The following is a 21876-nucleotide window of genomic DNA, read 5'->3' on the forward strand; positions in this document are numbered from 1 at the left end:
CACGCACCGTGGGAGCCGGGCTCCTACCAGCTGTGAGGCACCCCTGCCCCAAGCGCCTGGACGCGGAGCGAGTCCAGAAACCCTGGGCCTCTGAGAAAATTTCGACGAGGACGTCCAGAGCTGCCAAAGGCATCGCAGGAGCCAACACACATAAAACCTCCCCTTCGAGAGAGAGAGAACCAGATGAGGACTTGGCGTTGGGGCCGTCTGGGATCACACCCACACCCACTGGTCTCTGCCTTTCCCCATCCCCCGCCTCGTTCGGGGCCAGGTAGCCGGAGCCGCCACTCAGAGAGCGGTGCCAAGGCCTGGGCGGGCGGAGCTCTCAGCCCTGGCGCTCAGGGAGACCCCCAGCCAGAGGCAGCACCAGGCGGTCCACCCGTGGGGCGCTGCTGACCCCTGCTGGTGCTTTGCTCTCCGCAGCCCCAGGGAGGGCGGAAAAGCCTTGCGTGCATTGGGAGGGGTGGGAAGAAACACCCAGCTCGGTCGTCTGGAATGCCTTTGGTGAGACCAAGAAGAAATGAGAACGCAACCCAGAGGGAGTCTCGGGCCAGGCCCAGGGAGACAGGCCAGCAGCCACGGCCTGGAACCGCCCCGCTGCCTGTGGCCCTGGGCCTGCAGCTGGGAAACCCTTAGCTCACCGCACGGGTGAGTGCGGCCACACAGCTGGAGAGGAAGAACTCTCCTCCCCACCCCCTGTCCACTCTCCCCACATAACTTACAGGGGGTCCTGATGCTCCCCTTCGACCCGGGCCGCCCTGTGACAGCCCTGGCTTCGAGAGCTTTCTTCCCCTGACAGAGGCTGGCCTTACACTCTTCGGAAAACCACTGCCGAGAAGGCAGACGCCTGGAGTTCTTGCATCTGTGATTAGGTATCTTTAAAGCCGTTTTGCACGCCCGAGGCATGAAATGCAAGCCTTCCGGAGTCTTCACCGGAAGAACCTCAGGGGCCCAGGAACGTGGAGACTCTGATAATTCAAGAGAATTAGTCTGGAAGCCTCAGGCAGCGAAGCCGCTGAGGCTCCAGCCCCTCCTCCACGCGGCGCCTGCCTCTAGCACAGACCTGGGGCTCTCCTTCCCATCACACAAACTCCCCCACGGCTGGGAGCGTCCTCGAACCCGTGGCCAGGCCGTCTCCGCTCTGCACACAACCCCCCATCTGCTCCAGCAGAGGCGGCCCTTGGCCTGTTACAGGCAAAACCTAATGGGCTCCTCCCGGTTCTCACTTTACTTGACCTCTGTAGCGGCCCACACTCCTTTGTCGCTGCTCTCAAATGGTATTATGAAAGGTTTTAGTGATGCGAACGGCACCGTAAGGAACACAGGACACAGGCCTATTAGTCGAGAATCTCCAGAGACCCACAACCCATAGGACACTGACATATTTATCATAACGAACCGGCTCAGGCAGTCCTGAGCCTGACAAGTCCGCAGGTGGGCAGGACAGGCTGGACACCCAGGCAGCCAGTGGTTTTGTTCCTGTTGAGTTTGAAGGCCTGGGAACTGTGCTGGGGGCGTAATGCCAGCCCGGAGGTCAGCACCTGAGATCCTGGGGGAAGCCGACGACGTCCCATTCAAAGGCAGGAGGAATTCCCTCTTATTTGGGAGACGGTCTTTCTCGCCACACCTTCAACTGGTTGGACAAGGCCCACCCACATCAGGGAGGGCTTCTGCTTCACTTAGTCCACAGACTTAAACGTTAATCTCATCCAGAAACACCTTTATAGAAACACCCAGAACAATTTGGCCAAACATCTGGGCACCCCATGGCCCCACCAGGTCGACACATGAAATGTACCCGTCACCCCAGGGGTGCCACGCGGTGCAGGAAATCAATCGGCACAGACGCAGCTGGAGCCCCTCCCTGCTCCCCCCAGAGGAAACACCCACAGAACGGGGTGGTGTCGATCACCTGACCCTCACCCCACTGCACACTTTAACCGTGTGACTCGGTCTCGCTGCGTCTGTTCTTCTAGACCTTTCCGTTGTGACCCACATTTTGTGTGTAGCATGTCGGCGACACCCTGCCTTCCAGCCCCGGGGGTCAATATCGTCTCCGACCAAGCGCTGTCCTGGCCGGCGGACGGCTTCCTGTCTCTGTGCCGCCCCAAACCGGCAGCTGCCACGCAGGCGCGTCTGCTCGCTCTCCACACACGGCAGCGTCCTGGTACTTGTCGTTTGCTCCCTGGTCACGGCCCACAGCTGCGCTCCACCACTGGCTTCCTGGCCGCTTGCTGTGGGGACGCGAAGCCAGCCCTCTCATTCTAAGAATCAGCCCCAGCCGAGCCTCACACAACAGCTCCCTCAATGCCCCTGATGCCCTGCTGTGGCCGAGAGGTGCTGGCCCACATCTCAGCCTCCCGCTGCCCTTTGGGAGAAAACACCGAAACTGCATTCTTAGACTCTTCCCTTCGGAGAGCTGTCTTCACCCGGCTTAGTGGGATGGCCCGGTGACCGCCTCCACCAGCTCAGGTTTTCTCTCAGCGGTGCTCATTGGCCAAAGCCGCTTTCTGTCCCAGAAAATGCATCTCCGGCGCTACCTCCAGTGATGGCGGCCACCGGAACGACCTTCCTGGGTGCGGCAATTGTATTTTCCAAGAAGCTCAGCAGAACTAGGTCCATACCATGTGCTCTTCCAGGACTCGCTACTCACACGTCCAGGGGACAGGGGGTCTGTCCCCTGTCCTTGAGGCTGCGTGGGGCTTCGTGCCTGTCTCAGCTAGGAGAGTCTGGGCGAAGTCCGTCCTTCCGAGGCTGGGATACAGCAGGCTCCCTCCCGGGATTCTGGCCCCGCAGCCCAGCTGCCGTGTGAGAGTGCAGGCCCAGGGGAGAGACCAGGAGGGGGCCCGGCAGGCATCAGCTGCCTGCCACGGGGGTGAGGAAGCTGCGGTGACCCCAGCCAGCCACCGGCTGAGCGCAGCGGCCCCATGGCAGGTCCTGAGAGAGAGCTTCCCGCTGACCTCAGCGAACCCCAGAACCGCGCGCAGGAAGGACAAAGCTGCTGTTGCCTTCAGCAGCTAAGTTCGGGGTGACGTCCAGCAACCGGTAACTGGAATGCTGCCCGTGGCCACCACGCCTGACCGCCCACGTGACCTGCTCCTGGGCATTGGCCACCAGCCCCAGTACCGCCTTCCCCGATTCCTCCCGCGGGGGACCCTCCCGAACGCCCCTCGCCGGGCACGGGCGGTGCTCCTGTGTTCACCCAGGGGGACGACAGGGAAGCCATCGGGGGAGCAAACGTCTGCCCACAGGGAGAGGAGGGCCCAGGACAGAACAGAGCTCCCACTACCTTCAGAGGCCTTGTTTCCGACCAGTGTCCCAGACACTTTGCCTTCTCTGCTAGAAACCTAAGATGTCACTAAAAATTGTCAGAATCATGTGATCCTGGGAAAAACAGGGTTGAGGGACCCCGGGTTTCCTATGAGGCGGGCGGCTGAGGCTGTGGGGAAGCGTCATTCACAACTTCACCAGCAGGTGGCAGCGCTGCTCACACATCTTACTTCATGGACTGGGCGAGGAATTCGCTTGTAAACTAGTGAATATTAATAAAGCACCTGCTCGGGCAGAGGGTGGTGAGTTGCTGAGCAGAGCAGGCGATGGCCCCTGCCCTCCGAGACTTTCCCACCAGGTCAGCTCTGTCTCGAGCTTGTCTCTGGATGGCGGACTCCGCGGGGCTGGAGGTCTTCCTAAGGTCTGTCTTTCCAGTCGACTGCCGGCCCTAACCCTCTGCTGTCTGGCCAATGGCCACAGAGGAGGTGGCGTGTCCTGGATGGAGCAGGAGGGGACACAGATCAGGAGCCAGGACAGGGTACACCCTGCTATGTCCATCAGGGGAACCTCTCCTGGCCTTTAGCCGCCTGCCCGCCTGCCTGTGGCCAGAGTCCCACCCAGACCTGTGGTAGCTCCTGAGCTCCCATGCCCTTCCCTCCCTGCTGCCCCTTGGTGTCCCTGCCCATGGGAGGGGCGAGGTGCGCCCCGCCCCCCAGAGGACCATTTTCAACCGCAGTAAGTAGCAGGAGGCTGCAGGGGGAGCAGGAGCGGAAGCGGCCTCTTGGCTCAAGGCCCAGGGGAGAGGGGGGAAGTGGTCACTGGAAACTGAATCTCCTGGTTTCACAGTCCCCAGGGCCTCGGTTCCTTTGCAGATGGATTTCCCCTTTTCCTGCCTCCAAGCATTGTGTGGTCTCCCAGACTTCCCCACCTCTGCAAGGCAGTCGCTCACCCCCTGCAGCCCCCCACCCCAGCCCCAGGCCCCACCCTAGGGAACATGGAGGCAGAGACTGAGGGTCCCACTCAGAACTGCTGGGCCCGGTCCCCTTGGACTTGCCTTGTCACAGCCGATCCAGGGAGACGTACCAGGAAGGTCCAGAGGGGAAGGGGCCTCAGAGACGCCCCTGCTGCTCAGAGGCGGCCGGGGCCCCCACAGCTCTGGCTGCGTTGTCAGGGCAGCGGCGGGGCTGCTGGCCGGCGGGCAGGTTTGGAGGTCAGCCGGGGGAGCCTTCCGCCTGTGTGGTGTCCCAAGTACCAATGGCCTTTCTGCGGTTTCACCCTCAGGCCCATGCCTGCGTGCCTGGTGGGCAACTCCCAGACACCTTTGATCGCTTCCACCCCAAGGTCCTCCCTGACCCCTGAGTCCTCCTTATGTGGGAAGGGGATGTCCAAGGCAAGAGGGTGGTGTGACCCAAAGCTGGAAGGTTCCGGAAAAACGGCAGGCAAGGCTGGGCCTGCTAGGCTTCCTTTATCGCCAGCTCTGTCTGGACAGCTCCTGGGACGAGCGTCCTGACACAGTCTGTGGGTGGACATGCAGGGTGGCCAGCTCCGGTTTGCCGGGGGCGGTCCCGCGGCTTCCACGGGGTTATGGAGACAGGCTCACCTCATGTGGTGCAGACTGAAGGTAAGACCCTCCCCAGCAAACAGATTACAATTCACTGAAGGCTTAGATGATGGTTAGCATTTTTTAGAAATAAAATATTTTTTATCCTTACCCAAGGATATTTTTCCCCCATTGCTTTTAGAGAGAGAAAGAGGAAAGGAGAGAGAGAGAGAAGCATTGATTGGTTGCCTCCTGTAGGTGCCCTGACCGGGAATCAACCACACTCTGACCAGCTGAGCCACACTGGCCAGGGTGCACTAAAGCATTTTTTACATTAAGGTACACACACTGTTTTTTAGACACAGTGCCATCGCACCCTTAACAGACGACAGTAAAGTGTAAACGTAACTTATACACACTGGGAAACCTAAAAAATCCGTGTACCCGACTTCACTGCGATACTGGCTTTACGGCCGCGGTCTGGAACGGAACCGCGATAGCCCCGAGGCTGCCTGAATATCACCGTCGCGCCCCTCACATCCAAGCAGGCTGGGTAACACGTCAGCCCGGGGCGGGGGGTGCATGGCAGCCGCCTCTCTTTTCCAGACCTTCCACAGGACACTTCACGGTGCAGGTGGCACGTCACCGAGTCAGCCCCAGACCGCTGAGAGGACAAACGAGACCAAAGAAGAAAATGCAGCAGTTTTGCCCTGTTGTGAAATTGGAGGGGGCGGGGGGCGAGACTCCGAAGCTCATCTCTCCAGGATCCTGAGAACCGGAGGGGGGCAGGTGGTGATCTCAGGAGAGCATGATCTTCGGGCAGCAAGCCCGTGCCGTCCGACCCTGCCTGTGGCGCTGGAATGTAATTTCCATACCTGCTCATCACCTGCTTGCTCAGGGTGGTGTGCCCAGGGATCTCCCCGGTTCTGCATCCTTCCGAGAGGCCCCAGCTGAATGTCCTGGTGGGCGTCCTCGCCCTGGAGAGCCCTGTTGATAGGAAAGGCCTGTCAAAGGATCGATGGTGCTGATGGCAGAGAGCAAGAAACACTCGATAAACACTTATTTTTCTGCCTTGTAAGATGCTTGACGTTACTCCTGGGGGAGAGCGAGTTCAGCAGCTGGGGGCTTCCCTCCAGGCTGGAGGACGCGAGCCTGTCCTACTGAAGCGTGGAGGCCCCCACTTTTGAAAACTGCTGCTCTTGGAGGGGGGCGGGACCTTCTCCCCTGGAGAGCAGGGGCGGCTGGGGAAACCGAGGGGGCCAGAGCTGTTGGGGGGGGAGGAGGCCAGTTAATTTACTGAGCACCCATCAAAGGGCAGAGCCACCGTGTCCCACAGGGTCTTACCTGTCCCCCACAGCACTCCTGTGGGTCACGGCCCCCACTTTAAAGAAGCCCAGAGGGGCTGTGTTGAGGACGAGAGCTCAGCAAAGGGGCAGAATCGAATCTCAGACGGGTCTCAGTCTGGCGCCCAAATGTGTCCCTTACACCTTGCCACCGGGCCTGCAACAGTGAGACCCGCCCCCCCATTCCCTTGGGGCACAAGGTAATCAGGGGTCTCAGATCACACGTCCACCTTACCATCTGGCTGACAGGAAAACCCGGACAGGCTCTGAGCGCACAGTGGGTCCACAGGGTAGGCCGAAGCCGGGTCTCCAGTCAGGCCACCCAGGTTTGGGGGGGCCGCGCCACTGGCGGGCGCCCTGACGTCAGCCTGCTGTGGTGCGGTGTGCAGAGCCCACAGGTGGGCGGGGCCGGGACACGCCTTGCCGGAGCGGAACAAAACAGCGCGCGCGCGCGGGCGCATCCCGCAGCCGCTCCTGAGCGCTTCCCGCCCAGCCGCCGGATCCCGCTGCAGGTGAGTGCGCTAGGTGAGTGTGCCGGCGAGCCCATCAGCTGAGTGCGCCTCCGACCGCGCGCCCCCGGCCTAGCCGGCCCCATGCGCCCCCACCCTCCGCTGCACCCCTAGCGCCATGCCTCCCGAGCGCCTTCGGGTCCTTCCTACTGCCAGGAAAGTTGGAAGGAGAAGTGGCGCAGCCGGGTCGCGGGCGCGGAGTGGGGACAAGTGGCCGCAGTTAGCCCGGCGGCGCTTCTGTTTCCGGGAGGCGCTGGGTCCCTCCCCGCCAGGGCTCCCACGTGCCCTGACCCGGGCACCCGGTTGCCCCGCCACCCGCAGGTCCCACGGCAGAACAATGGGCGGCTTCGCGCGCCTCTGCCGCCCATGGTACGGCAAGGGGATGAGGGCATCCGTGCCACCCCTCCCCCACCCTCCTGGTCGGCGCAGGGACATCTGGCCGCATGGTCTGTCCTGGGGTATCTGTGCAACCTTTCACCTCCGCCACCCACATCTTGGTGCCAAATGGAGACATTTCAAAGCCAGAGATAACCCACAGTGGGTGCTTTGTGGCCTCAGCCCTTGAAGGCTGGGGTGCAGGAAGGGGGCTGGTGTGAGTGCAGGTAAAGCCAGTTGCAGTGTGTTCCCGGGCATGCCTCTGCTGGACAGGTGTTTTGTCTGCTCACAGGCGGGGTGCTGGGGGTGGGGGGGTGGAGAACATTCTGAAACTCCTGTCTGCTGTAATTACGCAGGACCTGGGTCTAGGCCTGGGGCCAGCCCTCGGCCCTTCCCTGCGGCCTGGGCTCCAGCCACACGTCCCTGCTCTGCGGAAGGGTAGCGGGGCAGGCTCTTCCCAGCCGAGAGGGCTCTGCGTGGGACCCCGTGACGGTGCACGGGGGATGTCCCCGGGCCATGGCACAGAGTGTACCAGGAAGAGGCAGCCTGCCGTCTCAGGGACAGATGGTTTGGAAGGCAGACCGGCTGCTTCTTCACAGTGCAGCTGCCTCTTCATATGTGGGTGACAGTGGACAAATGACATCTCATTGCTCGGTTCCTTTTGGGGACAGAGTGCACAGGCCAGGCACGCACTGGGGCCAACCACTGCCTTCTCCCTGCCCTCCCTCCCCCCAGGAAGCTAGGGAGGCTGGGGTGCTGGCCGCCCATCTCTTATCTTAGGGGTGCATCCCAGGTGGGGTTTTGGGGGTGGCAGGCTCTGAGCTGCTCTGCTCTCACTCGCGGTGGTCACCTGATTCTGTTGCTGGGCTCTGGCCTCTTGCTGAGAGGGTCCTCAGCTCTCAGTGCCCTGAGGCTGGGGATGACCTTTTGCCTCTGGGAGGGAGGGTCCAGGCAGGGAAGGAAGTTTATGAGGCAGAGGGTGCGGTGGGGCCAGAGGAGGGGGAGAGGGGCCCTGCCCAGTGGGAGGGTTTGGGGAGGATGCAGGAGAGAAGTGAGGACCCACCAGCTCCCACAACCGACAAGCAGCAGGGCTAGAGCCTTGGCCTCTGGTCTGCTCCAGCCCCTTCCTTCCTGGCCCCATGTTTTCTTTTTTAATCGCAAACGTCTGCCTCTGGAGCCAGAAGTCCGGCCAGAGCTGCAGCCTGGGAGTACAGTGTTGACACTCAGCTGGCCGTCGGTAAATATTTGGCGATGAGTGACAAATGCAGTAGCTCTGGGCTCCCCGCTGAGCTGCCCCGAGGGGTGGACACTCATAGCCCCTGCTCTCAGCCACCGGCCAGTTTCTGGCTCGAGGGGCAGTGAGCAAGCACGGGGCGAGGGGGGAGGCGTCGTTTCTGTTTACTGTGGGTCTCCAGGTAGGAAAGCTCACGGGGAAGGCTTCCTTGATAGGCTGCTGAGGGGTTAAACTCTTGTGCTCACCCGGCTTATTGTGAAAGTTGGCTTCTGGGGGGGGAGGATCACGAGGAGCTAATGGGCATGAAAGGGCTTTTTTCTCCAGGTCAGCCATTTGCCAGGACTCAGGCAAATTGGCAGACATGGAAAAAGACCCAGAACTGAGCAATGTGCCCGGGTTGGTCTTTCCTTAAGGTAATAGCGAGCAGGTATTGGCACCGGCTTGAGCCCTCCATGTGTTATCCGGAACAATCTATGAGGCAGGTGCCCGTGTGCTGCGTTGTACCGTGGAAGAAACTGAGGCTCAGAGGTGCTAAGTCACAGGCTCGCACTCACCCCCAGGCGTCGGGTGTCACCGAACCCTCCTCAGTCCCGATGTTACCATTTTCTTTGCTACTCTGTTTCCTCTTTCAAGAGCCACTCACTAAAGAAATACCTGCCCCTGTGAGACAAAACACACAAAAGCTCTCCACAAAATGCTTTACAGCGGCTTGGAAACAAACTAGCCATGTGGCTTTGTCAGCACGAATGTGGATGGAGTTGGGGTTAGAACTCACACCTCTAGGTTTTCACTCTGCTGCATGGCCAGGCTGGGGACAGGGGACCCCGGAAGGTCCCTGATCCCATCGGGCATGTGTTCTTCAGGTCTGACGTGTGGTTGCATTTTGGTGCCAGGTCTGCGGGAAGGGAAAAGCCTGGAAGAAAGTGAGCTTGAGGAATCATACACACAGACACACAGCGGGCCCGTGGGGGTGGGGGCGGGGGGAGGGGTCCCGGGTTCTGACAGCAGCCCCCAGCCTGTGGTTTCCAGTTGTTAGTAATTGCTGTGGCGGTGGCTGGCTGTCAACGCAGCTCCCCAGGAATCCGTCTGACGTCAGCTCTCAGGGATTCCCATGTATGGTAAAGTGTGTAAATTCCGAGGCAGAGGCAGCCTTCCAGACCGGCCTTTCCAGTGCCTCCAGGGCCGCAGGGCACTGCCTCCTCCAGCCACCAAGCAGGCCCCTGGGGCGGAAGCTCGGCCAGAGCCTCCCGCCACGCCCTCCACCCGATGGTGCCCTGTGCTCTTCACCTGGGTGCCTGGGCCCGGGCTCCCTGAGACGTTTGTGTGAGAGAAGGTGCTGACTTGTTTTTCAAGTGAATTGAACAGAAATCACTGCAACCTTGACAGCTTGGGGTCACCGGTGGTTACCGAGCCGCACTGACATGGTTCCACTGAAGGCGAAGGGACCGGATCTGTGGGTGACGCTGGGGGACCTGTTATAATGTAGGATTTCCTGTGAGAGTCTTGAAATGCTGAAACCGTACACCCCAGCGTCTACCTTGGTTGACCTTCAGATTTCTGACTCCAAGGGGGAAGAGCTCTGTGCTCTACTGGGGAGGGAGGGGGTGGCAACAGGAAAGGAAGAGACACAGACAGCCCCGCCTTGGTCATACACAGTCCCACAGGGGCCGTGGACATGGCCTCCGAGAGCAAAAACTCAGGGGGCAGAGAGAGCGAGCTGAGCTGGAGGGACCGGCAGAGATGGGGGCCGAGGGGCCTGGGTGGCGCCGTCAGCTGCTGAGAGAGGCCAGCTGAGTTCGGGGCTCTGAAGAAACCCTGGTGAGGTGTGGGGCTGAGGTGAGCCTCCGTCTCCTCGTTGGCCGTTTGTCCTTGCCAGGGACCGTGGCTTTCAGGGGAGGTCTTCTCCTTGGCCTTCCCGCTGTCACCTCCAAGCCTCGGCCCTGACCCCTGACCAGCGGGCCCCTCCTCTCCCTGGCCGCCCTCTGGACCTGTCGGGGCCTGTGCGGGCAGAGGCCAGGCTGTGGTGCTGGGAAGGAGCACGTCTGTCCTGCGTACCTGACCACACGCTGCCCAGTGCAGGTAATGTGAGAGCACCTTTCCAGCCCAACACACACCTGGCAGGTCCCAGCCAGACCTCGCGGGCGGGGTCACGAGCTCTGCCCAGAGTTGCTCTTTGGCCCCAGGGAACGTGCGCTGTGGGTCTGGAGGGCCGGGAGGGATGGGTTTTTTCCACTGGACCTAAGGCCATGGACTGGTTTATCACTTTACTGGTCTGAGGACAGGAGGTTCTCCTCACAGCACGTGAGGACAGCCACCTCTGCCACGGTTCCTCAAATGTGGGACGTGACCGCACTTGGCTGTGTGACCAGGCTGTGCCCTGGACCTAGGGCTGGGGACACCTTGCGGTGTCACTCGGGGCAGAGGTGGCTGTCTGGACAGAGCCGGGCTCTGGGGTGAGGAGGAGGAGAAGCTTGGTGGTGAGGCAGACAGCGATCCTCGCTGCTCTCCTGACTAACTGTCCTCCACGTCACGTGGTTCTGCAGCCCTGAGCGCTGCCCCCCCAGGCAGCTGGCCCCTGGAGTCCCCAGGGCAGAGAGGGGCGGAGGAACAGTGGGGCGCGAGGACTGTCCCTGGGGACCTGGGAGCTCAGGCCCGTTTTGGGGGTGGGGTGTCCGAGGAAGGCACCTAGAGGTCAGGTGCGGAAACCCTACCTGTGGGTGTGTCTGGGATGCGTGTGAGCTGCGGCTGGCCCAGACCTGGACAGGGGAAGCTGGACGCAGGCAGCGGTCAAACGGCCTGCAGCAGCCGCTGAGGGGAAAGGAACAGCAGGCCCCCCCCCCACCTCGTGCAGCCCCCAGCTCTGCACAGGCCTGGCTGAGCCCTTCCCATGGCCAGGCCCTGCACTGGGCACCAGACGGGCGGGCGCAGGCACGGAATCACCAGCCCCAATCGCGTGTGGGTGCAGGGACAGGTGACAGAGCTGGACAGTCAGTGGAAGCTATGTGGTGGTGGGGCTTGGGGTGGGGGCTTGATTTTCTCAGGCACGAGGGAGTCACTGATGGCTGTGGCGCAGGTTCCAGAGCAGCCCCCAGGCATCACTGTCAAGGGGACGTGCCGGTTTCCTGGACTGGAAAACTCAGAGTGTGGCTGAGCGCAGTGGCTGGAAGCTGTCGGCACGCACTGGGTCTCTTTGCCTCTCAGCTCTGCGGTCCCTGCTGCCAGCTGCACCCTGGGCCTGCCTGTGCCCTGGAGATGGTGGCCCAGAGCCCCTGACCTCAGGGCTGCTTCCAGGAGGTTCTCTCAGAAGCTCGGGGTGCTTTTTCTTGGGTCCCCACAACTCCCTTCCTCCGTGTCCTCAAGGACCTGCCCCCTCCCCCGCCCTGGCTTTCTCCTCTTCCCAGGCTCTGCTGTGGTCCCCTCTCCTGGGCAACCCGCGTCTCTACCGTCCGGCACGCTGATTCCCCTCTCTGTGCCCAGTTTCAGGATGCCCAACTGGGGAGGAGGCAAGAAATGCGGGGTCTGCCAGAAGACCGTGTACTTCGCCGAGGAGGTGCAGTGTGAGGGCAGCAGCTTCCACAAGTCCTGCTTCCTGTGCAGTGAGTATGGCCAGGCCCTGCGGTCACCATGGGGACGGGCGGGATGGGGCACTCGGGCCTGTCAGCTCCCCAGGGGACTGGCCCTGTGGGATGTAAACAGCTTGACATTTGGCTGCAGCCCGCAGCTGGGGCGGGAAACACTCAGGGCCTCTTTGTTCCGGCGGGAGCAGCTCTCCATGGGGACAGAGCCCAGGGCCCGTGGGGGGTGGGGGACTCGGGGGCCGAGAGCCAAGCTGCGAAGACTCGGTTAGGAAAACTTTCCACTTGGCTATCTCTGCCTTCTGTGGCTGCCACATCCCACCCTGTAAGCGGAAGGCACATCCAGCCCAAGGGCTCACCAGCCTGTGGGCCCGAGTCCTCACTGGTTCAGAGGCAGTGCTGGCTGCAGCCTTAGGGGAAGCTGAGTCTGGGCCAGAGCGGGCTGTCCCTTCCTACCCCATGCCCCCGCCAGCACTTACCCTGTCACTCCCTGGCACTCCCCTTCCTGCCCCCACAGCCTGGGACAGGCCAGCAGGAGCCTGAGCTCTCTGTGACACCCTCTCCCAATGGCCCAGAGCAAGGCCTGCTCCGGTCACCACCTGAGGGAGCGGGAGCCGGGCAACCAACACCTAGCGACCCAGAGACCTCAGCCGCCCAGGACCTCGACTCCTCGCTCTGTGCTGGCCGCCACCCCAGCCAGGGGTGCTTTCAGAGCCCCCCGGAAGAGAGGGTGTGGGGGGCCTCCCCGGGTTCACTGTGATCAGCTGGCATGTCACCCTTGAGGGCGGGCAGAGGGGCACAGGAAGGACCGGCGCCGGTTTCCGAGCCAGGCCGTCGCCGGGGTTTGCGTCCCACCCAGTTTTATTATCTGTGTGGCGATGGGCGAGTTAGTCCATCTCTGTCTGGTTGAGTTTTCTCGTTATTGCGGGGGAGATAATGACACCAGGCTGTTGTGACATTAACATGAAGCTTGGGAAATCGAACATCTAAAGGAAGTGTGAGTGTTCAGTGAGTGACAGACACTCCTGGACCCACACAGCTGACACAGGCAGACGGGGTCACAGAGGAGACCCCAGGCGAGGCCGGAGACCCAGCCGGTGTCCAGCAGACTTGGGAACTGGTCCCATCCTTCTGCCTCCTGGGAGTGGCGGCAGGAGAGGCCTCCGAGTTCCAGGTGCCTCGTAATCCCACGTAGGAAGCAGCTGGGCCACAGGCCACCTGCTCGCCAGGTTGCTGCTGCCTGCCTCCCGGTGGATCAGCACAGGCCACCAGCAGAGGCCGCAGGGCTCCACCCCTGCCCACAGCCCGCCGGCCAGGCGATTCTGATGGATGGGGAGTCAGCGAGGTCCACTGCTGCCCCCTCCTGCCCCGGGGGAGAGCCGCAAACAGCAGCTTCGTGTTATCAGCACTTCACTGGCCGAGGAATGTTCCGGACGTTTATTTTTTCAGAGGGAGCAGGATGGCTTGGCCGGGAGGAGGGTCCAGGCGCCGGGGTCCCTGGGGCCTCTCTGCTCTCCGATGTTGCTCCATCAGTGACGAGAAGGGGCCAGCTGTGGCCGCCGCCTGCGGTCCTGCCTGTGGAGGCGGCTGTGGGTCAGGCCGTTGAAGGCAGTCGGGAATTCAGGGGGCACAGAGGAAGCAGCCAGCGGGGTCAGGTGCGAGGGGGCGTGGAGGCTTAGTGACAGTTGTCAGAGCCAGTCTCCGGAGGGGGAGTCGTGGACTAACAGCTGTAGGGCGCAGTCTCTTGTCTCGGGGCCTCTCCTGGTGACTGAGCTCCAGGGTTCCCCGAGGTGGGAGGCACCTCCGCGATGTGCTTGCTCCAGTGCCCAGAACAGCAGCGAGCACTTGGCAGCCTGTTTAGGGTGGACGGAGTCTCACTTCTCTTGTGTAGTGAAAACTGTCCAGCTTGTGTTCAGGAATCCAGAATAACCCGCAAGCCAGAGGACTTTCCCTTCTAAGGAAGCGAGTGGCCGTGGGGTTTGGGTCTGGCTGGCGTGAAGGGCCACAGCCCCTTGTTGGCCGGGCCTGAGTGTGTCCCCAGAGCTCCTCTGGCTATTTCCAGTCCTTGGCTCTGGATTCTGCCTATGCTCCCTTCCTCGGTCTGAAACCGACAGGAAGACAGATGGAGCGATAGAACGACTCGTGGAGACCGGCCTCTGCCCTGGGCTTGGCCTTCGACCCCAGAGCAGGGACGAGAGCAGCGTTCCTGCTCTGAGCCCCTGGGGCTGTGGCCGGGACAGCTAGTTCCCACTGGCAGGCAGGGATGCTCAGCTAGCTCTTGGTCGGGGTCGGGGCCCTGCCACAGGGGGAAGTGAGTACCCACCTCTGAGCTGTGACTGGCTCCCTGCTGGGGTAGTCGTTGAGGGGGGTGGTCTGGCCTCAGCCCATGGTGGTGGCTGATGGAGCGGCTGGTCAAAGACCATGAGAGCCCAGGGAAGCTCCCAGAAGCCATGTGCCCTCGGACCAGCATCTCCTGTCTCCTCGTCCACAGTGGGGGGCAGGGGGTGCCATCAGGACTCGGCTCCTGGCGCCGCCGTGGGCTGCAGAAACTCAGGTCCCGCTGCCCTGGCCCCGCTTCTGCCCGTCCTGGGGGCTTGAGCTTCTCTGTGGGCCTTGGTTTCCCTTCTGAAAGCCGAGAGAGTCACCCTCAGACTTGGGGTGTGGAGGCACCACCCCTCACCTGGGGCTGCCTCTTCTCTGCATGTCCAAACGGCACCCTAGGCCTCACTCAGCACTAGTGTCCAGAGACATAATTAATTAGCCCAAATAGCTAACCCGAACCTCTCTTTATTGGCTTAACATCGTTTGGTAGAAAGCGCTGAGGCCTGCATTCAGAATCCCCCGTAACAGTCTCTGGTGGAGCGGGCAGGCCAGCGGAGCACAGGGCCTGGGGGAGGCGGAGGCGCAGAGGGCTGGCCCAGGTGGGCAGGGCAGGCTCTGGGAGAGCAGGCAGAGCAGAAACCGCCGGGGAGGAGGGCTGCCGTAGATCTAGAAGTCGGGGCTCAGCCCACACGGCAGGGACCCCCCTGGAGGCCCTGGAGTCTCCTCTGGCTGAGGTCTGGGGCTCCTGCTGGAGACAGGTCCAGAGAGAGACCCCTGTCTCCGCTCTCCGCCTTCCCTGGCCTTGGGATCCCCAGTTCAGCCTGGGTGTTACAGGAAGCAGCACCCCGCGTCCCACCCTGCAAGGGAATGTCGGGACCTTGGCCTGCTGCTCCTTCTCCCTCCGTGCTGGGGCCAGGCCGTGGGCGGTGATGGGAGCTCCGTATTTGGGCTGCCCGGAGAGCTGGAGTGAGGTGGGGATCTCACGGGCAGGAGAGGGGGGCCTTATTTAGCCTGAGGGCTCTAACCTGGGGCTCCAAGGGAGAGAACTGGCCCTTTAAGGGCAAGAGCAGCCACTTACAAGGCGCTGAGCTGAGAGCCTCCTGGGAGGGAGGGGCACTGAATCCCGATGTTTATTCACGGAATGTTGTGGAACCAATTCAACGTCCTAGGACAGGAGCTGGAGAGACAGAATGAAGTGGAGTCTCTGGAGCCTGGGCCTGTCCCTCCCTGGGTCCCCATGGCTCTAATTTCAGATACTAATGAGAGGGGTCAACATTCATTATGCACCGACTGTGTGCGGGGTGTGGCGCTAAGCACTTCCTGTGTGAGACCTCACTGGCTTTTCACAGCCTCTCTTTGAGGGGGACTCTGCCTCTCTAGTCTCAGTGTCACTTGTACATGTACATCACGATAGCTGGCCGGAGGTCACACTGCCCCCGGAGAGGTCACACGACTGGGAGAGCCGGAGGGAGAGCCAGGGTTTGCCTCCAGCTGCTCTGAGCTGTCTTACCTGCAAGGCCGGGCCCAGCTCCCCTCCGGGGTACTCGGGGAGGTACCCAGGCCCACGGAGCTAGTTGGGGCGCCCTCCAGGGTCTGCCCGCCGATCCTCCTGGCCCAGAGGTACTGCCGAGACTGGGAGCTTCAAACGCTGCCAGTGTGGCCTGCGAGCCCACCTAAGAAACACTGAACTTGCCTCTGGGCGCATTCTTCCCCTTCCTCCCTGCAGGTGTGCGCTGTGGTCCTCGGGACTCGGTGTTGGGAGCAGGAAGGCCCTGCCCTTCTCTTCCTTCCTTTCTTTTTCTCTCCACTCCTGGTTGGACACGTGGTCTCTTTCTGGAGGGCGGAGCCAAGGCGGCACCGGGCTTCCAGTGGCTGGGGTCAGCTTAGGCTGCTGCCACCTCCTGGACCCCACGGTGCACTGCGGCCTGGGAGGAGGAGGGGTGGGTGCCTGGCCTCGGAGGCCCCCAGGCTCCCGGGGGAGGGGGCTCAGACCGCTCCCTGTCTCCTCCCAGTTTGGGCCGCCCCAATACACTTCCCAGCTGCTCCTCCAGGGTCAGGGGTCGGGCGAGACGGGGGTCCAGCGGGGTGGGAGCCTCCGTGCCCCTCATGTGCCCTGCCCCTCCCCGCAGTGGTCTGCAGGAAGAACCTGGACAGCACGACCGTGGCCGTGCACGGCGAGGAGATTTACTGCAAGTCCTGCTACGGCAAGAAGTACGGGCCCAAGGGCTACGGCTACGGGCAGGGCGCCGGCACGCTCAGCACCGACAAGGGGGAGTCACTGGGCATCCGGCACGAGGAGTGAGTACCGGCCCCACTGGCCCCCCATCCCCCCCGCCCCGCCGACCCCTCACCCCCGCTGGTGAAGTGCCCACAGCTCAGAAGGTCACTTCCCGGTCACCACGGAGCCCCCAGTCCGTGCCAGGCCCACCAGCGGGGCTAGGCAGGCCCCGCGCCTCCCTCTGGGGCTCAGCCAAGAGCACCCCAAGAGTGACTGCATCCCAGCTCCCCCTTTCCCAGATGAGAAAGCCCAGCCCTGCACCCATGACCCGTCGTCAGGGGTCCCCTGGCCAGTGCGCATCGGAGCCAGACGGACTCAGCCACCAGTCACCCCTGCTGCCGGAAGTCTGTCCCTTCCTCGGAAATGCTACTAGGCTGTCACCAGCTCACCGGCACCCTCTGACCTCTGGCCGGCTCTAAAGGGTGCTGTCCAAGGTCACCCTGGCTGGCTCCTTGGCCCAGGGGGATGCACGGAAATGACTGATGGATGTGTGGCCACATTCCAGCCAAGGTCATGGCCCAGGGGAAGTGACTTCTCAGCAGATCTGTCCAGGACAGAATCTGATGACAGACAGGCTGCAGGAATGGGGGGAGCAGGGCCTAGGGATGAGGTGTGACAGGACTCCAGCGACAGGGGCAGGAAGGTGTTTCCAGGAAAAGTGCGCTGTGTGGGGCCTGGGTTTGTCCATCTGTGAAACGGCAGACCACCCCAGAGTCCCCTGAGGCCCTGGCCCTGCCCCACGGTCGAGCCCACGCAGCTCAGCCCCTCCTTAGTAGTTTCCGAGTGATTCACGGCATCCTTCCCCTTGCAGGGCCCCCGGCCACAGGCCCACCACCAACCCCAATGCGTCCAAGTTCGCCCAGAAGATCGGCAGCTCCGAGCGCTGCCCCCGCTGCAGCCAGGCGGTCTACGCTGCTGAGAAGGTGATCGGAGCTGGGAAGGTGAGCTGGCAGCTGGGGCCATGGGAGCGGGGACAGGGCCGGGCCCGGGACATAGCTTCCTGACACGCGGGTTCTGGAGCTTGGCCCACCGGGAGCTTTTCCATTTAGCTGTGTGACTTGGGGAGGTCCTGCCACCTTCCAGGCCCCAGTTCCAGTCCGAAATGATGGACCCCAGCACAGAGTCCCCTTAAGATTAAATGGGATCACTTGGGAGTACCGCCCAGTGCCAGCGGCGGCTAGTGTTTGCTCTGGGGGATTGTGAGGTCAGAGGGAAGGCCCTTCCCATTGATTAGGGGGTAATGCAAACAGGAGATATTCATATTTATACTAAGTTGCTGAGAAGTAGCGAAGAATCATTCCTTCCATGGCCTATGTGGGTCACAGTCCGGGTTAAGGCTGTTCTGCTAAGGAATTAGGATGAGAGAATTCTTCGTCCAAGCAGATGAGGTGGGAGGAGCACCCCCGGCCCTGCCCCGACCTGGGCCAAGAAAGAAAGAGGGAGGAGCAGGAGCACTTGGGGGAGATGGCAGGAGAGAGGCCAGGCCCCAGCCAGTGGGTGGTCTGCCGGCAAGCCTTCCTCCTCCCGCCTGGGGGGGTGGGGTGGGGCCAAGGTCTGTAGGCTGCCCCTGTCTGGGAGGAGGGGCTGGCCTACAGAAGTCTGGCAGCCACGGGACCCCAGGAGGTCCCGCTTCTTATCTCGCCCTCCAGCCTCAGATGGGGACTGGGCTGAGGGAGGCTTTTTGCCCTTAAAAGGCCTGGTGCTGTCTGGCCCATGTGCCACCCACCGGCCCCCTGCAGAGCTGCCTGCAAGTCAGCCACTGGGCCTGCCGGCTGCTGCCAGCCTCTGGGAAGTTTCCTGCCCTGGCAGCTCCGTCACTGGGTGCAGAGCTGGCTGGGGTCCTGCCAGGCCACTATCCCTGTGCAGCTTCCCAGCTCCCCTTGGAGCCAGCGGGGCCTCCTGAGTCCCCTGGAGGAGGTACACTGGGACCTTCCTGCTGCGATCACAGCGCTGCGCAGACCTGGCCCCCTTCCAGAGCAGCACCAGGCGCCACTGGCTCAGGGCTCCTCCGGGCCAAAGCCCTGTGGTCCTGTCAGGGGCCTGGTGAGGGAGCCACTGCCGGCCCCTCTCCCAGGGCCGATGGCCTTCGGGCAGATGAGGCACCCGTTCTAGAAGCTCAGAGGCCAGCCCGTCTCCGGGGAGCTCAGGGTGGGACCAAAGCCCACCCTGCCCGTGGGAATCTCTAGTTCTCAATCCCTTCTGCAAGATGGGCACAGAGGCCCCAGAGGAGGGAGCAGCAGAGGCCAGGCAGCTAGGAAGGGGCAGGGCCTCGCAAGCCCTGTCCATGCCGCTGGCCCTGCAGGGCAGTCGTCCCACACCCTGGCCTGTCTGCTCTGGTGGGTACAGCTGGTGGTGCTGATCCTCCAGCTGCTGGCGATGGTAGGCAGTGGTGTGAGGTCCCTGCCACACCTCCACTGCCCAGCCCCAGGCCATGTCCTCCCAGGAGCCCTGGCTGAGCGGATTTCCGGTCATTATGTCAGGGGAATGGGGCTGGGGGGGGGGGACACCGCCATCCCCGGGGGCGGCATTCACTGTGCCCTCCCCACACAGTCCTGGCATAAGTCCTGCTTCCGTTGTGCCAAGTGCGGCAAAGGCCTCGAGTCAACCACCCTGGCCGACAAGGACGGCGAGATTTACTGCAAAGGTGGGTGCGTCGCTTCCGGCGCGGGGCCAGGCTGAGCGGTGGTGCCCTGGAGTGAGCCCGTGGGGGGCCGAGGGGGCAGTTCCAGAGCATCTAGGAGACCCTTCTTGTCTCAGGGGTGTGGGCGTGGGTGGGGTGTGGCCAGGGGCCTCCTCACTGTTGGGGTTGGTTGGGGACAGCACTGCCACAGAGGCCTGGCCGGGCCCAGGGGGTGGTAAGTCTGCCGTGGGGCAGGGGAGGGGGCCCGAGGTGGAGGGTCCTGACCGTCTCTTCTCTCTGCAGGATGCTACGCTAAAAACTTCGGGCCCAAGGGCTTTGGCTTCGGGCAAGGAGCAGGGGCCTTGGTGCACTCTGAGTGAGGCCGGCCTGCCCGCCAGCTGCCCGCCCACAAGCTGTCTTCGCTGCCCCCCTTCCCACAGCCCCAGCCACCCTGGTCCCCTCTTCTCATCCCTGCCACATGTCACTAGGGACCGGAACTCAGTGTCTGACACCCTCTGGTTTGGGGTTTGCCCGAGGTTCCCACCTCTCAGGGGCTCCCCTGCCTGGGGTCTGCCGCTGTCACCAGCAGGCACCCCAGCGGTTTCAGTTTGATGGGACAGCTGAACCCACCACCACCCCACAGCCCTCTGTTCTAAGCCTCCTGGTCTGAGCGCCCACCATTGTCTGACCCAGGCCCGGAGCCAGCGGGGAGGCTGCGGTTCGTCAACTGCGGAGCCTCTGCCCTGCAGGGAAGGGGGTGGGCCTCTGGGCATCCCTCTGGAGAGGCCTGGGGAGCCCCCCAGCCAGGGGTCGCTGGGCGGGGGCGAAGGGACAGAGAGGCAGCAGACAGGGCGGAGGGCTGCAGGCCGTAGCCTTTGAGGCTGTGGGGGGCTGCTGTCCTTCCCTCGGGGCCGGAGAATACCCGGCTCTGAGAACCAGTCAGGATGTGGCCTCGTCTCCCCATGGGAGGGGCGGCCCCCGTGAAGCACCCCAACACACGCTTCTGTTTCTCAGAGGCCCAGATGGGGGGCTGGATGGATCTGCCCCTCCCCCTGGGGGTCCTGAGGCGGCCACGACCGCAGCTCCCTTCCCTGCACGCCCAGGCCAGTGAGCCTCCACCACGCCTGCTTGAGCCTCAGGTGCAGAGGCTCTCAGCCTCGGTCTCCTGGACACCCCCTGCCCTGCACCCAGCCCTCCGGACCTCCCACCCCACGCAGTGCCTCGCCCCTTCCACCTGCCCTTCCCCAGGGTCACCCCCACCCTCCCCGGCCCCTAGGTCAGGAGCAGCAGGAGTAGGGGAGGGGTGGCCGTGCTGCTCCCAGGGACAGACGAGGACGAGGACGCTGCGGGCTGGGGCCTGGGAGGGCTGTGGGCTGGGGCTGCGCACCCTCGAGCAGATCCCTCATCTGGTCAATAAACGCTGTTAGAGCAGAGCTCTGGGTCTTGCCCGGGCTGGGGGCGGGGGGGGGGGGGGGGGGTGGCGCCTGACAGGACACTCGCCTGAGCCGCAGGCCTGTGGGCCTGGACTGCTGTGCTCTTGCTTGCTCTTCAGCCGGAGCCCCCCTCCCTTGCCCTGGACATGAAGCTGCGTGTACTTCGGGGTTTGAGGGGCTCAGTGAGGCCCCAGAGCTGTGCTCGGAACCTCTCCTGGCTTGGAAAGCCCCGGCGTGCGAGGGAAACTTGGCCCGGGGAACTTCCCCGTGGGATCCAGAGACTCTGCTCTGCCCGGTGTGGGGGGCAGGGGACCTGACTCAGCTCCCACACGGCCAGGGCCCCCTGCCCTCATCTGCCTGGGCTGCGCTACCAAATGGGGTGCCTACAAACCACAGTTCTGGGGGCTGCAAGTCCCAGATCAAAGCATGGGCAGTGTTTGCTGTCGCGCAGTGGAAGGGACAGGGAGCTCTCTGGGCCTTTTCCAAGGACACTAATCCCCTCCTAGGGGCTCCCCCCTCCTGACCCAGTCAGCTCCCAAAGACCACCCTCCTCACACCGTCACCTGGGGTCACCTGAGGGTTAGGATTTCAACACAGGAATTCGGGGGGCACAGACATGCCTTGGGAGGCTGGCTTGGAAGGGGTCTCGTCACAGCCTGGCCTTCATCTTAGGGGCCCTGTCCGGTGTTTGGGGTCTGGGCTCCCTGGCCCTCCCTGTGAGTGGAATACAGTAACCAGAGGCTGGAACAGGTCCAGCTGTGGCCTGACAGACCCTGCCTCGCCCTGGGAATGGGGCCCACACGGGCGTCGGGGACAGGGTGAGTGCCCGGGGACAGGTAGCGGGGCCGTGGCAGGTGGAGGAGTGCACGGTGCAAGGCAAGGTCTCAGGGTCCCGAGAGGTCTGCGGTGGGCGGGAGGTGGGGAAGGAGGATGCAGGGATGGTCTGGATGTCTCCCTGCTCTGGGAGACGCCGGAATGGGAGTCGGGCCCAGAGCTCGGGACAGGCTGCCCTCTGCTGGCTGCTCGGCCAGGTTTCTGCACGAAGCCACCCGCCAACCCGGTTGTGGGGAGCGGGCTGGACGCACCTCCTTGGAGCGAAGCCGGGTACGTCAGGTCACTGGCCAAGAAGCGCCCCGAGGGCAGGTAGTGGGGGAGGGGCGGGGCTGAAAGAGCAGGGACAGGCACCTGGGGTGGGCCCCTTGCTGGGACGCGGCCGCCGGCAGGCTCCGGGCCGCCCGACCTCCTCTCCTCCAGGGCCCTGCGGGAGCGGGGTTTGGGGGCGCGGGGCTCGCACCTGCAATCCCAGGTGACAGCTTCTCCCTGGGAGGGCCCTCCGCTGACCAGCCTGCGGCGCAGCGCGCCGCGGAACTGACCCAT

General features: G+C 63.0%; 3 protein-coding genes and 1 long non-coding RNA gene across 6 annotated transcripts in view; 2 read left to right on the top strand and 2 right to left on the bottom strand.

Moving 5' to 3' along the window:
* Positions 1 to 1668: 1668 nt before the first annotated feature.
* On the bottom strand, positions 1669 to 6614 carry LOC123478256 (uncharacterized). The gene is made up of 4 exons (XM_053912833.2): positions 6389 to 6614; positions 5686 to 5797; positions 4325 to 5578; positions 1669 to 3765 (listed from the first exon to the last, which is right to left on the bottom strand). The coding sequence occupies exons 1-3, from the start codon at positions 6612 to 6614 to the stop codon at positions 5563 to 5565; spliced, it is 354 nt and encodes a 117-aa protein (XP_053768808.1). The 3' UTR covers positions 1669 to 3765; positions 4325 to 5562.
* The window catches only part of TNNT2 (troponin T2, cardiac type), an 89882-nt gene continuing 70016 nt past the window's right edge, over positions 2011 to 21876 (top strand). Inside the window, exons 1-3 of the mRNA XM_071219565.1 lie at positions 2011 to 2167; positions 2520 to 2576; positions 4007 to 4037. Coding sequence (XP_071075666.1) covers positions 2011 to 2167; positions 2520 to 2576; positions 4007 to 4037 — 245 coding nt within the window. The remainder of the gene's footprint in view (positions 2168 to 2519; positions 2577 to 4006; positions 4038 to 21876) is intronic.
* CSRP1 (cysteine and glycine rich protein 1) lies at positions 6553 to 20499 on the top strand. 3 transcript variants are annotated; one of them, XM_053912834.1, is made up of 6 exons: positions 6553 to 6665; positions 11749 to 11867; positions 16298 to 16466; positions 17258 to 17387; positions 18997 to 19090; positions 19370 to 20499. In XM_053912834.1, exons 2-6 carry the CDS (start codon positions 11756 to 11758, stop codon positions 19444 to 19446), a joined length of 582 nt encoding a protein of 193 aa, XP_053768809.1. In that variant the 5' UTR covers positions 6553 to 6665; positions 11749 to 11755; the 3' UTR covers positions 19447 to 20499. The 3 variants fall into 3 exon arrangements, with proteins under 3 accessions (XP_053768809.1, XP_053768810.1, XP_024431812.1); XM_053912835.2 differs by having other exon boundaries at positions 6557 to 6678; XM_024576044.4 differs by lacking the exon at positions 6553 to 6665 and adding an exon at positions 10202 to 10350.
* Positions 12617 to 16282, bottom strand: LOC123478245 (uncharacterized). The gene is made up of 3 exons (XR_006653402.3): positions 15679 to 16282; positions 15247 to 15345; positions 12617 to 14471 (listed from the first exon to the last, which is right to left on the bottom strand). It is a non-coding gene; the product is annotated as an uncharacterized lncRNA (long non-coding RNA).

Source organism: Desmodus rotundus, chromosome 10, assembly GCF_022682495.2.
Source record: "Desmodus rotundus isolate HL8 chromosome 10, HLdesRot8A.1, whole genome shotgun sequence".
Lineage (NCBI taxonomy): Eukaryota > Metazoa > Chordata > Mammalia > Chiroptera > Phyllostomidae > Desmodus > Desmodus rotundus.